This window comes from Misgurnus anguillicaudatus, chromosome 24 (genome assembly GCF_027580225.2).
Source record: "Misgurnus anguillicaudatus chromosome 24, ASM2758022v2, whole genome shotgun sequence".
Taxonomy (NCBI): domain Eukaryota; kingdom Metazoa; phylum Chordata; class Actinopteri; order Cypriniformes; family Cobitidae; genus Misgurnus; species Misgurnus anguillicaudatus.
Window position 1 is genome coordinate 5,283,203 of NC_073360.2, and position 17,821 is coordinate 5,301,023.

The following is a 17,821-nucleotide window of genomic DNA, read 5'->3' on the forward strand; positions in this document are numbered from 1 at the left end:
TGTCCCAATTACATGAGAAGTGTAGATAAAATTTCGGAAATTCTCACTGGGGTTAACCGCATGTCAGTTTCGCGATCACAGCGCACATTTATTTCTCTCCTGCTCGTCGAGTTATCTCTGTCGTGGTCTCTTTTCTCCGGCTCAGATCAAAGATTTGCAATGGTAAAGCTCATGTGCATCTGTGCTCTCATCATTTTCAGTCGGTTTAGCCCCACCTCAGCAGTGTTACCCACCATCATCATTCGGTGTTTCCAAACTCTAACCGGTCTGCGTTTAATGACATTAATTTGCTCCTCTTGTCAGTCGTGGATGAATGGCCAATAGCAGCAGTGGAAGGGTGATGTGGATCTGAAGGACAGATGAGGTTTTCCCCCGCCTCTACAGGAAGAGGATCGTGGTGAGGGGAGGCAATGTGCGCGAATGAAGGGGCAGACGCTTTGAAAGTATAAATAGTGTGACTTCAATAACGGATCGGCAGCAAGTCTATACACTCTGCAACAAGAGGAATTGTGAAAGATCACAGCATCTCGCATTTAGGCCGACAGAGAAAAACAGACTTGATGTCTTATGGTAGACTGCTAAGGATATAAAAGGAAATTTTTGTGTGTGCTTTTTCTCTCTCCTTTTGGGAGCAGTGATGGAAGAACTTACCGCATTTGTGTCCAAATCTTTTGATCAGAAAGTGAAGGAAAAGAAGGAGACGATCACTTACCGAGAGGTACTGGAGGCTGGTTCGGCAAGAAATAGGGAGAGCCTGTCGGGAGAACCGGTTCGCGAGGAAGTTAACGGTATCACACGGGGCTCGCGCTCGTCGCCGGTCAGCGAAGCGGACCTGATAGTGTCAGAAAAAAGCAGAGAAACAATGAGTCCCAAACTTACAGAGGGTGAGTGTTTGCCTCATTTCAGTACTGTAAATTAGTAAGTAAATTGCAGACATAGTTTTTTCCGTGTTCAGTCACTTTCTATTTTCAATTTTTTTTTTACTTTCTATTTTGAACTCCTTTATTATGTGATTATTTGGCTATACAACACTAAAACTATAAATCTTTTGACACGTAGCTACACTGTCATAATGCAATGGAGGCAAACCCTTAACCACAACCAAAGTTTGGTTTTAAAACCAATAGCAAATGGACTTTTTTATATTAAAATATGGGAAATATTTTGGTAAACATTTGGTTAATGCTATCGCGCGTGAAAATTGGCGGCGAGTAAAAGTCATAAGATAAATACTTAACATCATGTAAGAAGAATATACATTAAAGAAGCTAGTGAACTCCTAAACAGAGAATTACAATAAATAAAATAAAGCATAGTCAAATGATTGTTGACTGATTTGATGTAGACGTATGAAATAACAATAATAATAATAATAATAAATATAGCATTATTATTATTATTATTATTATTATTATTATATATGTTTTTATTATATTTATCTACCTATTCGTTTTACCTTATGTTTATCCTTATTTAGCTCTAAACAACAAAATAGAAACAGATGTTGTCGTTTCAATATAATTGTTATTTTGACAATGTTACTATTCATTTAGACTGGTTAATTATTGTCGTTGATTATTATCATTGAACTGTTTGCGCATGATAATAATCTTGTCATCCAGTAGAAAGAGAAACTTCGTGCACATGAATAACCCATATATAATTCAAGAGTGCTGTGTAAGACTAAATATCTGCGACCGACTTCAGTGGCCATACACTGCTCTCCTTTTCTGTTAGACGAAGTGTTTATTTCTCTTTGTCCTGTGTTCAGGTTGTACAGAGATGAAGGAACGCAAAGAGGATTGTAAGCCTCTGGAGGATGAGACACAGACTAAAATCAAACAGAGAAGGAGTCGGACTAACTTTACCCTGGAGCAGCTGAACGAGCTGGAGAGACTGTTCGACGAGACTCACTATCCGGACGCCTTTATGAGAGAGGAGCTAAGTCAAAGGCTTGGGCTGTCGGAGGCCAGAGTACAGGTCAGGCTCATAATATTTTTATGCATGGGCTGTGCTGTGTATTTTCGGAATCTGTTACGCAAACGAAATTAGATTACAGATTCGAATATATAATATTCTTTGTGTAAATATAATAGCATTTATTAACGGCACCAGAAAATCGTTAAATATTGATCGAGAAACTAATGACATTTTAACTACTTTCATATTTGGGTTCATTACTATTATACAGTGCTTGCTTTAATGTATATAAAATAGTTGCATTATAGTATATAAATAAGACATTGCTGTTGAGGCCAAGTAGCCTGATCAATGCTATATTTACATTGCAGACTTCATATCTCAGCGTAATACAATAAATAAAAAAGATATACAAAATACTAGCAAAATAAATGTAATAATAAGCCAATTAAGATAAAATAAATAATATTCAGAAAATAATAGTTACGCGCATGTGCATATATTGTTGAACATGCGCTTTTGTTGTGATGAAGATATAATTTTAATATTTATATTAATATATATTATAGGCCTACATTATATATATTCTCTGATTCGTATACGTGTCGGCCCTGCAGGCAACATCTGTAGTGTGTTTTTTAGCATGGGGAAGACCATCTGCACAGAAACATAATAAGGCTCAATCTATGTGTAACGAGAGACGAGCAACTGAGCCGAATAATGACATTCAACATAGACATTGGCTCTGATGTGATTGATCAGAAAAAAAAACAATATCTTATTTCATTCTTTATTATCTATTCATTCCTTGGTTGGGGAAATATAATTCACTCTTTGGAATATACTGGTTCTTTTTAAAAAACGGGCTCAAAAGACCTCTCTTGAAAAAGTTAAACCAGCGTCTCTTTTTAAGATCTTACTAAAGCTCATTGTCCGAAGCAAGACCTGCGGATTTACATAAATTATCTATCATTTCTACACAAATGAAGATCTGATGCTCTTTCCATCTTTAGTATATTCATAGACAAGGCCACACTGCTGGCTCAAAGACGTCTCTGCCATTTTTAGAAACAAAGTCATGTTGCATGGCCATACCATTATCTTTAGAGAATGGCATTAAGGTTGTCTTTCTAAATTGCGCTAATGTAGGTTGTCTCAGGAAATTCGTTTTTTTTTTTTTTGTTATATTAATAACATTAAAATTTAAACAAAATTAAATATTAAAATATGGGGTTGTTATTATGATAATCATTAAACGATAAGCAATATGTGACAATCTTGTGATGCTTGTAACCTCATGCTAGGTATTTGCTATCAGAGAGTCAGTTTGCCTCTTTTGGGATTTTAATCCCTGGAAAGATGAAACCGTTGTAGAGAAATATATTGTGGCCAGAATTATATTTTACATCAAGCGTATTTCTTTCTGTTTGCTTGGCATTTTAAATGTGTGGTCAGTGGGCCGCTTTTTATTTCAATTGGTTTCTCGTTCGTTCTTAAATTTTAGTCATTAAAATATGAGCTTAAGCTTCATTAATATTTAAGAGGTCCTATGGGATAAATAGTTTGGCTGGGGTTTTTTTAATTTGGGGAGGATTTACACGTGCCCTCAACAGCAGCTGTCAATCAGTATCTTATTGTTTCAGGTTTGGTTTCAGAACCGACGGGCTAAGTGCAGAAAGCAGGAAAATCAATTACATAAAGGTGCGTTTATACTCTTTAATGTAAACATTTTCCAAACATTTTTTTTAATTTCTGTTAGTAAATTAAATCGTTGGATTTTTTTCAGACTAAGGCTAAAATATAAATAATGAAAAGTTGGTTTGCTAGGTGTAAATAGTGTAATTTAGATTTTTTTTTCAAAAGGTTTATTTTGAAATGTAGTATAATTCGTGCAGCAGATAAGAAAGTATGATAAACTGTGGCATCTCTTTTCAGGTGTTCTCATCGGAGCTGCGAGTCAGTTTGAAGCGTGTCGGGTCGCTCCATATGTCAACGTGGGAGCTTTACGCATGCCATTCCAACAGGCAAGTGACTCTGAAAAAACCAAAGACGAGGTGTCTTTGCGTATGCTGCTGTGGAGGCATTGCTCAAACACTAAAATCATAGGCCAACTTAAATTCAGTTTACTACTGTCACCAACCGAGATGTAATTTTATTGACAAACAAAGTGCTGCATTATTATTCCTTAAATATATGAATAGGCCTTAATCACATTTTGGGGAGCACAGTTCTCAACACCAAATCCTAGTACAGGTGTCAGTCATTGATGATGATGTATGCAATTAATCCAGTGCCCAGTAAGAACTCTGCATAGTCTCTCTTAAGTTAATGTGTTTCTCCCCTTTCTCCCTACTCGTGCGTCCATAGGATAGTCATTGCAACGTGCCGCCCTTCTCCTTTCAGGTGCAGGCGCAGCTGCAGCTTGACAGCGCCGTGGCCCACGCGCACCATCACCTGCACTCGCACCTGGCGGCCCACGCACCGTATATGATGTTTCCGGCCCCGCCGTTCGGGTTGCCCCTGGCGACGCTTGCAGCGGAATCAGCCTCCGCGGCATCGGTGGTAGCGGCAGCTGCCGCCGCGAAAACCACTAACAAAAACTCTAGCATCGCGGACCTGAGACTGAAGGCAAAGAAACACGCCGCGGCGTTGGGACTGTGATGCCACAACGTTTCGGCGGACAGCGGTTGCTCATCAGAAATAAACAACAGAAAAAGACATTATTTATGTTTCTTATGAAGGACGTAATTAAAGACGAGTTATTTATGAAACCGTTCTGTGGAAAAGCACTTCGTGGATCGAGGGACGTGAACTACTACAACAAAATTGAACTTAAAGTGAACTTTTGCAGAAGACTGCGGATGGGAAAATTAGGGACGAGTTGAATACTGAATATTTAAGGCAGCTGGGACGCTTGTTCAACTGTTGGTGTGACAAAGCGAACATTTCTGCTTTAAGACATTAATCATGAAAATTAAGAGGCTGGCCTCGTTTTATTTGCGACAGAGTTTCTCTGTGGATATTTGTGAACTATTACATAAAACTACTGCATTGGTGTTATTAATTGAGGATTCTTACTTTTGTTAACCAACATAAAAGCTACAGTGCTTCACATACGTTTCTGTCCTCACGGATAACGCACGAGTCAATGGGAACTGATCACTGAATGTATGGTGAACAGAAGTAGGCCTACGTCTAATTTATTATTCAAAAAGTGTCCGATACAGCGAATTCCAATGGTGCCCAATTGACATGAACGCAAAGCCTGGGTGTATGAATCAAATTTAGGCAATAACTTGATACTGATATGGTACGGACACATGTAAAATATGTTAATGGAAACAAAATGACTTTATTTATTTTGTGCTTCATCAAGACATTGTGGGAACACTCTTTCTTTTCATTCTTTATCATCTCTTTCTCAGTGTGTAAAACCATGTGAATCTCTTAAGTGTAGTGTTTGTTTTATAAGGAATATAGTATAAACGTCAAATGCGGGGACGACTCTCTAAGAGAAATCGGTGGAAGCCATTTTTTATGAAATCTTATGATTTTATCATGACTATGAAACATGAGATCACTTGAACACGGTGTTTTGATTTATAAAATAAATGAAAATGTTTTTGTAACATCCGTTTTTTGTATTATTTTTATTTCAAATTTACTTAATGAAAGCGTTGGAATTCCGAATCTTTCGCTTATATTTGAACTTCAGTCTTTTAAAATTTGTCCTGATAGCGGACCAATGTCTATTAATTTTAATAAGTTTAATTAATTATTTAAATATTTATTTTAATAAAAAATACACTTTTAATTATGAATAGGAAATACATTTTCAAAATGAAAATACATCGTTTGCGCTTCGGCTGTTGTCTTCTTTTGACATATAGGCCCAACATACTGTGACTGGAGTATTAAATTGCACATTTTACTTTTTTAGATTTTGGATACTGTCCATAGCGTGGAGTATTGTTAAGATATGTATGTCTAATAGCAAAATAACTCATAGCCTACAGAAGTGAGAGAGAGAGAGAGAGAGAGAGAGAGAGAGAGAGAGAGAGAGAGAGAGATACAAAAGCTGTCACTGCAAGGTAACTTAAAAAAAAGTTCTTATATGTACTATTTAGGTAAATAACTTTGAGGTAATAATATACAGCTTTTAGGTTAAAATGTGTAGTCTATAATATATAAATTAATTAATAAATCTACGTTAAACAAACGTAGATTTATTCAAGATTTTATATGCAATTTATAATATTATTTACCATTTACATGTGATTCGTCCTAAGTGTTTTTATGGTGAGCATCAGTGCCTCATGCTTGATGTGGAGGAACATAGGTAGGGAGACAATACAATCATCCAGTGTTAAAGAAAATCCAGGATAATACTTGTAACGTGTGGAGACGTAAGAGATAACGTACAGCCAGCCAGTTGTTATCGCAGAATAAACCGTCAGACTGATGTCTCACCCTGGTTTTTATCACATATCCTAACGGACCAACAGAATAAAGTATTGCAATAATGTATTTTATATGGCTGCTATTTATCTAAACTAATATTCACTTATGGGCATGATTTTATTGCACATTTAAAAACGCCTGATTTAATTGTGAGTAAGCCCTCTGGTCCAGTTACTGCCTGGATTTCGATACACAGAACAATGTCTTGACTTGGGCTATTAATTAATATTGCTTTAACCAATGTGTGGGATGAAGGAGGCTTGTGTAACCTGCTCTGGACGCCAGTGTTATTGAATTATTGATTCATGCTACTGTCTAGTGAAGACAAACATGTGAATGAGGATTGTTGCACAGAGGACAAAAGGTGGGTTGTATACTGAAAATGAATATACTTAGGCCTAAATAAGACAAATTAGCACCATCTAAAAAAAGTATTTTTGTGATTTCAATCAACTAACTCGATACATTCAATTTGGGATTACATGAACGATTCATGTTGTAAAGCAGGTCAATATTTTATTTGACTTAATTGATTTACATTGGGACTACAACACATAATCATTTTTTGCCTCATTAACTAAAACTGTATTAATGCAATTTTGGTACCCAGTATGCTTTGCTTTGCATTGGACTGAATTCGTATTGAAATTATGTGTTTTCTATGCATTTTTGAGCAAAGACAAAGTCCTATTGTTCACAATTGTTATATTTAAGTGTTTCGGTTGTTGAAGTTTTTGTACCATTGTGTTGAAAAGTAACACTTGCTGGTACATGACCAAGCTCTGCAAATGTCAGTCCTGTCTCAAGCAATGGCAAATATATGTTAAAACAGAATGCTTGATTTTAAAAGTTAGAAACAAATCTATGTATTATTGGTCTTGCTAAGTTGACTTAGTTAATTGGACTTAGCCTTCGGTCTGAAATTTACTTTAAAGTGAAAATGTAAAAATTAAAATTCTGTCATTATTTTCTCACTTACATGTTGTTACAAACCTGTATATATTTATTTGTTTTGATGAACACAAAGGAAGTTTTTTTGGGAATGTTTGTAACCAAACCGATCATGAGCCCCATTCACTTCCATAGTATTCTTTTTTCCTACTATGGAAGTTAATGGGGCTCATGATCGGTTTGGTTACAAACATTCCTTAAAATATCTGCCTTCATGTTCATCATAAAAAAATTATGACAGAATTTTAATTTTTGGGTGAACTATCACTTTAAGGATTTGAGTGCAATAACTTGCCAACAAAAATGTTGTTACATTTTACTTAATGTTTTCTTTTAAGCAATTTAACAACAGTTTCTGCTTAGACAAAAAACTAAGCATTGGACTTTCTCTTCTCTCCAAAGTCTTCAAAGTAATTTTCTTAGCAAATCTATGTTGTCTATGACCTAAACCAGAGAACTGATTTAAGGATCAAGTAAAGGTTTTAGTTTAGAAATTCAAAATAAATAAAAAAATGATCCAAAGTGTATAAACATTTATTGTTCTGACGGTTCAAATTGGTTCCCTTGATTTACACTTACACTTAAAGTCCTCTTTTTCTTTTCGTTTGGGTCAGAGTTAAGTCATATCAGTGGAAATATAGTCTATAAGTGTTGGAGGAGACAACAGGATGGGGACACTGAAGTACTCTCTAGATTAATGATGGAGAGAACAATCATCCTCAGAATTTCTTTCCACACTCTCTTCAGACAACAGACCCTTACACTAGAGTAACACTGACCCTATGCTGCTTTCACACTCCTCCCTCTCTCTTCCTCTCTCTCTCTCCGTCTTTCCTTTGCCTCTATTGCTTTCTATTTCCGCAATGTTCCTTAAGAGTGACTCACAGGAGTGGGAGGTTCATAAGATTGTATCAACAGTAAGCACATTTTGCCCTACAAATGATACTCAGAGTCATTCAAAGCTATGTAAACTTTCATCAGTTTGCACCACGGTGATGAGAACAAAACTATAGCAGCATATTTAAGGTCAGGCTCAACTCAAAAATAATCTTTTTTTTTTCTTAACCACTCTTATATAGTGGATTAAAGCAGAATCAACTATTCAAAAAAAAATTATTCACTGTAACCTCGGACAAGTTATTGCACTAAAGCAAGTTTATTAAACTTAATTTTAAGTTGATTTAACTGAAATATCAATTGCTCTTAACGTGTCCACTTGACACAGTAAATTGAGTTAAAGATTTTCTATTTATAATCATATTACTTTTGGGGCCGGTTATCGAGACAGAGATTAGACTAGTCCTAGACTAAAATAAAAGCAAGAGTTGCCCAAACTGAAAACAACTTGCACTGACATATCTTAGCCCTTTGTTTTGCCTCAAAATGCACACAAGTAATGTTTTTAGTAAGGCATGTTTGTTAGTTCCAATAAAAGCTCCAAAAAAAACACCACACACACAAAACTGAGTTTTTCACCTGCATTGTCAGTACTTGGGAGAGAACTACAATACAATGTCCTGAACAGGGTTTATGTAAGGAAACGATCACCTGGACGGTGACTTCACAAAATTATTACTTATAACAATTTATTAGCTTAAACCTCTTTGACATTTTATTAACAAATATTTAAGTAGTTAAAGTTCTCATCAGTTTTTATACTGTGATAAAGCATAAATAATCAAAATATTCAGGCACAAAGGATTATGGGTATAACATATACTAATTTTTTTAGGTTAATTTCACTTAATGAATTTTATATGCTTTAACGTTAAATTGACTTTTTTAAGTATATGTGCAAAACACAAAATATTAAGTAAAGTTTACATCATTGTTTCACTAAAGACAATATCTGGGTTAGCAGTGTAATAATGTTACATTGTTTGTAAACAGGCTTGAAGTTTTAAAACTAAAAAAAAAGATTTTAATGTTTTTTAGCAGCTTAGTTTCATGCTACACATTTGTTTTAGTGTTTTGTTCAAACACAATTTTAATGCATAACATGGATATAAATAGGTAACTATTTGACAAAACTTTACATTTTCTTTTTGAAAATACTCATCTCGGTTACGACGATTAACTGCTTGATTAGTTTACTTAATTAAGATAAGTTGAAAGTTTACTTAATCCATTTCTGATGGGACTTTGACTAACTGAGACTTTGAAGAGGACTGAGTTCCCAGCATGCTTTGCTCTCATGACAAATGAACACTCTAAAAAAGGCTGGGTTATTATTGATGTTGGGTAAATATTGGACAAAACACATGCTGGGTTAAAAATGACCCAATGTTGGGTTATTGTTATGGAACCATGGGTTATAATATAACCCAGCAGTTGGGTTAAAACAAACCAGCTTTGGGTCAATTTTAACCCAGCGATGTGTTCTGTCCAATATTTACCCAACATGTGTAATTTTTGGGGTGGAAGTGCGAGTGTCTCACTTAGGTTCAGGATGAGCATGTTAATACCATTCTGGCATGTATGCGACTTAACTCAATGAGTAATCATGTGCAAATAGTCAAGCAGTAAACTTAGTGGTGCTTCCTGTCCAACAAAAGCAGGTAAAGTTAGTTGGCTCAACACAAATTGACTTTTCAATATGAATTTGAAACCAATTAAGTTGAGTGAACTTAATTTTTACTTGTAAGTAACTTATGTTCAGATAAATTTAATTGTGTGGAATTAGGTGTCATCATTTTATTTATTTAAACCGACAAGCTATTTTTGTTGAGTACAGAGCAATTGTATCTAGACATACAGTATGTGCAGAGTTTTTTTGTTATTTGAAAGATATATTGTGAAATCTCTTTCTCCACTGATATACTCACCCTGTATAGCTATATACTCAACCCTTGAATGTTGAAGCAAACTCACAAAGCAGTCATTGCAGAACTTTGTTATATATTAAGTGCTGTAAAAAGAAATGCACTTGATATCAGACAAAAGACAACTGAGAGGGAGTGAAAACATGAAAGACTTCAAAGGGCAAATATGAAGTGAAAGTGAGGCAGAAACTCGCCTTAAACTGTCTCAAATAAACCAATTAGAGCAGACTTGTGTTTATCCTGTAAGCAGTCAACAGGCCTTGATGAGCAGATGTCTGCGAAGCCCCTTTCTTCCATTCAGTCAAGAACTAGATGTCAATAAAGGCAGATGAAAACGATGGGACTGACTAAATCAAATGGGACTGAATAAAGTGTTGTTTACAAGATTTATCTGTTTAGAAAAATCTTTACAAAACTTAATGAAGTGAAACAAAGCGAGTAATTGTGGCTTAACATCCTGTTTAGGTAGAGCAAATCCTTTATGAGTTATGAGAACTTTTTCCTGCTCTTTTATCTGGCAGAAAGATGAAGAAGATGATGAATGAACTTGGCCTGAAAGGAGAACAGTTGCAACCTTATGGGTAATTTTGAATGTCACCCTGGCAAAGAAACACACGCTTGTAATAATTCACACACACACGCACACACACACACACGTGAGCATATACATATACACAGCACGTGTTTTCCTCATATCTTGAAGTCAGAAGTTAACGCTACATTTTTATTGTTTACTTTGCTTTAATACATTTTCATCAAGAAAAGGGAAAAGTGTTTGAATTCTTTGAAACAAAGTACTGAGACGATAACCATACGCTCACAATGAAATTTATATGGCAAGTCTTGAATTACACAGACCTCAGTGCATACAGAAATAAACAGACTGCAGCTCACAACATCAATGTGCTAGTTTATAAATGCCTCTAAAATGCTCTTTCTCTCTGGAGAACTTAATATTATTTTAGTAAATTCAACTCTCTCCTTAACCCTATACCTAAAACCTGACCCATAAACAAACTAAGGCAAGATGTACAGCACTACAGGTCCCAAAAACATTGTAAGTAGATTGTAGAAGTGATTTTCACTATTGGTTTAGGCTGGTTGAATTCTGATGGCACAGAGATTGTGAGCCCCTCTCTTGTTTACCTAAAGTTTTATTGAAGTGAAAGTGTAATAACCATGTTTTTTTTTTTTTTTTGGTGAATTTATCTGTATTTGGATTTACCACAAATATCAACAACAATGGGTAGCGAGGAGAGAGCAAATCTGTGTTTAGCATGAATAATCTTTGTAAGGGTTTACAATTGGTTTTGCTCTCTACAGTATATGTCTGCAACACTGTAATAACGTAGTAATGTACAATGCTAGAGGGTTATAGCAATATTGTTCCACAACATTTAGTAATTGTAAGATGACTTTCTGAACACTTTTGTTAATAATTGGAGTGTTCCACTGAACACTTATAGCTACAAATTAAATATGCCAATTATGTAACTGCTTAATATACTGTATAATTAATACTCTTATCAACACTACACTATCCAGAACACCAAAACATAACATAAATTTACAAAAGATTTTATTCATTCTCTGTAATCCACATTTTTAAAATTCATTGTGAGGAACAGATTCAGATTCAGTCCTTTATCCAGCGATCTTGATCTCAGTTCTCATCAGCGACTGTAAACGTCAAAACTCATGTTTGTTATGAATTTAAATGTAAATATTGCGACTCGACAAACTTTACGACACATTGCTTTACGGCAGTAATATCAAACACTCATTGGCTTCTTGTGTGCTACATCACAGATTTGTGATATTGCCGTCTTTCAGTCGATGTACTTTTGAAATTTGAAATGCACGCCTTGACAGAGAGAAGCTGGATTAATGTCTCGTGGATTAATAACTTTAATATTTTTCTGTACTTCATAAACTCCAGAGAGGACAACGGCTGCAGCATCCTCATTTTAACTTCTTTTGGTACTGATTTTGAAATTTTGCAATAAATAAACTGTTGTGATTACATTTGTCTGTCTCTTATGCTTTTTATTTCTAACATTACATGATTTTAAGAACCTGTTTTGGGTATAGGTTTAGGGGTAGCAGTTTTGTAAAATATCTTTTAAATGCCCTATTGTTATTGTTACTTTATACAGCAAATTTTATGGTATAAAAGTTTGGAAATGTTTTATGTTTTGCAGCTGTATAAAGGTAATAATGCTACAATTACATGTTACAAATACGTCTACATTCTATGCTTCAGCATCTATTAAAACGTACAAAAAAAAAATGTTTTGTGATTTTTAAAGTATTGAAAATAACCCTAACTCCAACTCAGTGTTTTTATTTAAATGTCACAATCCATAGTATTGTAGTTATCCCAAACATTTGCAATGTCGCAGAACAGAAAGTTATGATGCTTTGCTAAACGGCTTGTAATTCTAAGACCGGCAATGCACAGTACACTTTTTGCCTGTTTAGTGACCTTGTGAATGATTAGGAGATGCATTAAATTGTTGCTGCTCATGTGGTGTCCAAGTTTAACTATTAAGATTTTAGGTAACTAGAGACTGTAAGATTGTAAATCATTGAAATTGCTTGATCTCTTGAAAAGTTGTGTTATAGTCACGCAAAATTTGATCAACTTATTCGTGTCCATGTCACGAAATTCAGTTGTTTTTCGTGCCTTGAGCCCAAATGTCTTTTTCGTGATACAAATTTCTATAAATACTTTTTGTGTTATTTTATGTATTGTTTTCTCATTTATTTCCCTATTTTTAAGTCAATAGCCTCTTTCACACAGTAATTCTGGTAAATTACCATGTATTTACCAGAATTAATTTACCAGTAAATACAAAAATGAGCTGTTCACACACGCAGTGGCGTTCCGTTATTTTACCAGTAAGACATCATTCACACATCAGTATCAGAAAATACCGGTAAATTCGTTGAGAAAGCGGAAGTACCTGTAGCACGCGGCGAGCTCAGTGTTGTATTTGTAAACAATCCACGTCGTTCATATCCATGGTCCGTATTTTGTTGTTTTCACGTCTGTGGAAAACAGTCGCGAAGTTGCTCATGACCAAACAACATTGAATGAGACGACGTCAAACTGAAAATGCGTTTTTAGCAACAGTACTGTTTGCACTTTAGGCTTCACAGAGGGCATGCTAAGGACGTCGGCAATTCGGCGGTAAGCTGTTTTTAACAACTTTGGTGAAGAAATGTGGACGTAAACTGCAGGTGTGCTCAACTTTCAAGCAGCATGTGTGTGGAAACGTCCGTAAACAGTGCGGGGGTAAACGCGTCATCTGTATTAAAACGCTATGATTGGCCCGAAGCTGTCAGCACGGTCTGACGTCGTCCGCTCTAAATGCCGGTAATCCTATAATTTTCGTTCACACACAGCGCTTACCGGTAAATTACTGGTAATCTTACAACCTGTCTTACTGGTAAATTGGGAGCACTGATTTACCGGAAAGGTTCTGTTCACACATGATCTGTTAACTGCAATTTACCAGTAAATTACCAGTAAAGACTGTATGTGTGAAAGGGACTATTGTCACTTGGGGTTAGATTTGGGGTTTGGGTTAGGATGTGCTTTTATGTATTGGTTTCTACATGTTTTTTCTTCTAAAACTATTCTTGTCTGGAGTTGGGGTTTACATTAGGATGTCTAAAAATGTAACAAGTAAGTGATTCTAATCAGAACCCCAAGCGACAATGGTAGGAAAATAGGAGAAAACAATGAAAAAACAATACATTAAATGATACAAAAAAGAAAGTTGTGCAACCGACACAAAATTTATTTATAGAAATTATATGAGTGACACAAAAAAAACATTTGTGCTCAAGGCACAAAAAGCTAAATTTCATGCCATGGACATGGATAAATTGATCAAATTTTGCGTGACTATAATACGACTTTCCGTGAGATCAGTGTGGTTTATAGGGCAGTATTGCCAAGACCAGAATAGGTGAGTGGAGGAACAAGAATTTCTGCTTTGCGCTCAAAGCATTTCATAATCACCCCGCTCCAGCTCCGCTCTGGGTTTACTATTGCCTGCTCCTCTAACTCCTCACTCCATGGAAATATTTATTAGAGATCACAAACCTCTGTCCAGAATATGTATTTAGTGTATAATAAATGCACAATACTAGCAGAAAAACATCAATGTGCTTATTGGAACAGTAACCGTATTTTCTTTCTTTATACTTTTAAATCAACGTAATTTACATTGTTATTACCTGAAAACTGCACAGTGATTGTCTGGATATTGCACAGTAATTACTTGTAATATGTGGTTTAAAAATAATATTACCATGAAATTACATAACATTATCCAGTTATTAACGGTCTGTAAAGTGCGTTGTAAAGTGCTACCGGCTTTCCTTTGTGTATCCTTACAAGTACAGTATTGTCTGTACTTTTTGTGTCCCCCTCAAAATATGATCTTGAAAAATGTTACTGTATGTTTGGTTACATGCAAATTGGTTGAATTATGGGTCGCTAACAGGAGTGGCGCGCTCTCAGGGTGAGAGAAAATCACAACCCTTTGACTTTCAAAAAAACTTAAAGTTCAGCTCCCCGCCAATAATACAGACAAATCTTAGCATCAGGCAAGATCATGACGCTCCAGTCCCACTCCGTTCACATACTCTGGATATATCGCAACAATGGATCAAATGCTCTCAATGCACGACCTATGTATATTTTGTAGAAGTACCTGCCGCTTGTAATGGTCATTGTTGGCCCTGGATCAACATTTTAATTAAACAATAAGATTGCAGGGTTAGGATTAGGGTGTATGTTCGATTTAGGTTTAGGATTGGGATAGGGGCTTTTAAAAAATACCCCTCAAACTATTTTTTCACATTAAAATTGGTTAGAGTTTGACTTAAGGGTAAGTTGGGGTATCTTTGATTAAAACGTTGATCCAGGATCACATCTTACTTGGTGAAATCACGGCGACCCTCTAGGTTTGTAGCCCCCCATCCGCATTATATTGCTAAAGTAGCTTCTTACCTATCAAGGACAAAAAAAGTTGCATGTGATTGGTTGCTAACACTGCCTCAATGAAATCTACAACAACGATTCATCCTCACTTATTACAATCTTAGATAATTATTCATTGTCATAATGAATTGCAGAGATCAAGCAGAGATTTGGCTTATTTGTTTTATTAACAATGGTGAAGACATCTCTAATGTTAAATAATTGAATGTTAATAACTGAACGTTTTCTCCTTGCACAAATGAAAAACTGTCATTTCATTATTATTTATCCAGGTCAGAAAGCAACAATAAACAAACATATCATACACCATGTAAACCCAACATGGTATCATCATGGAATATTTGATATATGTATCATATATCATCTGTTTTCCTATATTCATCTGTTTTCGTGTCATTAAATGTCTTTTTCATGTCACTTAGCACAAATTTCTATAAACAGTTTTTCGTGTCCCTGAGCACAACTATCTTGGTTTCTCAGTTTTTATCTATTTTTAACCATTGTCATTTGGGGTTGGGGTTAGAATGACTTTATGTTACAAGAAAGTTTCATCCTAACCCCAATCCCAACCGACAATAGTTTACAAATAGAAATAAATGGAAAAAACACGAAATGAAATTACCACAGAAAAAGAAATATCAACTACCTCTCTCCATTTAGTACTCATTACTCTTTTCAGAAGTAATATTACTTTACTTATTACTCACTTTATGTTACATTTCAGACATCCTAACCCCAAGTGATAATAGTTTAAAAATAGAAAACAATTTGAAAAACCAATACATAAAATTATACAGAAAAGAAAGTCGTGGACACAAAAAACAATTTATAGAAATTCGCAACCCATCCTCACCCCATGTCGTCAATATTTGACGACACTTGACCATTCGTCAATATGTGACGGGGAGGGTATACCTTTCGCGTCATTTTTTGACGAACTGGGGACTTCAATACTATTACGTCCGTTGCATTCTCTTTCCTATTTTCTTACCATTTTCGCGTCGGTTAAGGGTTAGATTTACATAATGACATCCCTACCCAAACCTAACTCTAACCCCAACGCCAGGTGACAACTGTTTAATTTCGCGTACACTGTTTAATTTTGCGTAATCTAACCCTAAACCGACGCGAAAATGGTAAGAAAATAGGAAAGAGAATGCAACGGACGTAATAGTATTGAAGTCCCCAGTTCGTCAAAAAAGGTATACCCTCCCCGTCACATATTGACGAATGGTCAAGTGTCGTCAAATATTGACGACATGGGGTGAGGATGTGTTGAAATTCGCGCTGAGTGACATGAAAAAGACATTTGTGCTCAATGACACGAAAAAAAGAGGAAAATCGTGTCCACAAACACAAATAAAAAAAAATTTCATGACTATACCCAAAATGCCTTGAGGTACGGTTGGTATGCCATATTTTGAAATATTTTCCCATATAAAAGCTTGTCAAGGTCACACAAAATGTAATGCATATGTGTAAAGGTGTTACCAACTTTGGCAAACTTTTAGGGTTGGGACAGTAAGTGTTTTTTCTATCAAATGTGAATGTGAAAGTGTTGGTTTGGCTTACAGTATCTCACACATTCATGCTTGAGGAAGAAACCCCCCACACTATGTCTACGTCGGTATTTAGATGAAAGACTTAGATTAGGTTTGTCAGTTGGAGTTTACCTACTTTGCCGTATTAGTGGAGTATTACCGTGGTAATCTTGTTAAGAGTAAAGCTCTGACTTACTGGATTAATGTTTAACTTAACCCAGTGCATGTGATGGACCCACTCTAATGCGTTATGAGATTACAGGACTCGAGAATTCAAGAATGTATAATGGCTGGACCAGTGTCAGATTTGAGATGTAGCGTATCTGTGCGTGTGTGTGGAGGATAATGTAGACGAACATAATGCCTCTCAATATACCATTACGGCACGCTCTTTAAAGAGGACGGACTAAATTGACATGATGGTCCAGCGGACTGTCAGGGGCAAGCAGGCATTTGACAGAACAGGACTTAACACGGCTTCCACAGCGCTATTCGATTACTACTTTGGCCGAGCCATCCGGCAACGCTTAATTAAATAGCCGCGCATTAGCCTCAGTGTGCACGCGGCTGACGGTGTGTATGTGCGTGAGACATCTTGAACTGAATACAAAAATGAAAATTGGAAGTTTGCCTTAAAGGCTTTAAAAACAACTTCATTTTTCTTTAATGGGTGACATCATTGTGTGCTAGCTCAACATCTGCTATGCTGTGAATTAGATATTAATCAAATGTAAGTATTCAACACTAGATGGCGTAGTGCAGGGCTAATCAACTTGCTGCCAAATGCAGCCCTCCAATCATCTTTATCTGCCCGTCATCTTATTCAGATTTAAAGTCAGTGTGGTTACTTTAAAGCCGCCTTTCCAATGTACATGACAAATGACAGCCTATAAAACAAAAGTAGAGTCGTAAAGGGGCTGCACGGGGTGCCAACCATCTACGGGAGCGTAATTATCAAATGCAAGTAATTATCAAATGCCATAGATATGTACACTAGATGTCGCTACGGCAGTTCATTGGAACAAATGCGTCAAATAGAGCCGCCATCTTGAAACAGGGGAGCCACGCATCAGCGTCATTGTAGGCAATCACCATAAATCGTCATGAAT

General features: G+C 35.9%; 1 protein-coding gene across 3 annotated transcripts; it reads left to right on the forward strand.

Annotated features, from left to right (window-relative positions):
* Positions 1 to 454: 454 nt before the first annotated feature.
* shox2 (shox homeobox 2) lies at positions 455 to 5,549 on the forward strand. 3 transcript variants are annotated; one of them, XM_055195697.2, is made up of 6 exons: positions 462 to 570; positions 680 to 884; positions 1,772 to 1,980; positions 3,564 to 3,621; positions 3,856 to 3,944; positions 4,288 to 5,549. In XM_055195697.2, exons 1-6 carry the CDS (start codon positions 568 to 570, stop codon positions 4,579 to 4,581), a joined length of 858 nt encoding a protein of 285 aa, XP_055051672.1. In that variant the 5' UTR covers positions 462 to 567; the 3' UTR covers positions 4,582 to 5,549. The 3 variants fall into 3 exon arrangements, with proteins under 3 accessions (XP_055051671.1, XP_055051670.1, XP_055051672.1); XM_055195696.2 differs by having other exon boundaries at positions 455 to 884; positions 4,324 to 5,549; XM_055195695.2 differs by having other exon boundaries at positions 456 to 884.
* The last annotated feature ends 12,272 nt before the right edge of the window (positions 5,550 to 17,821 follow it).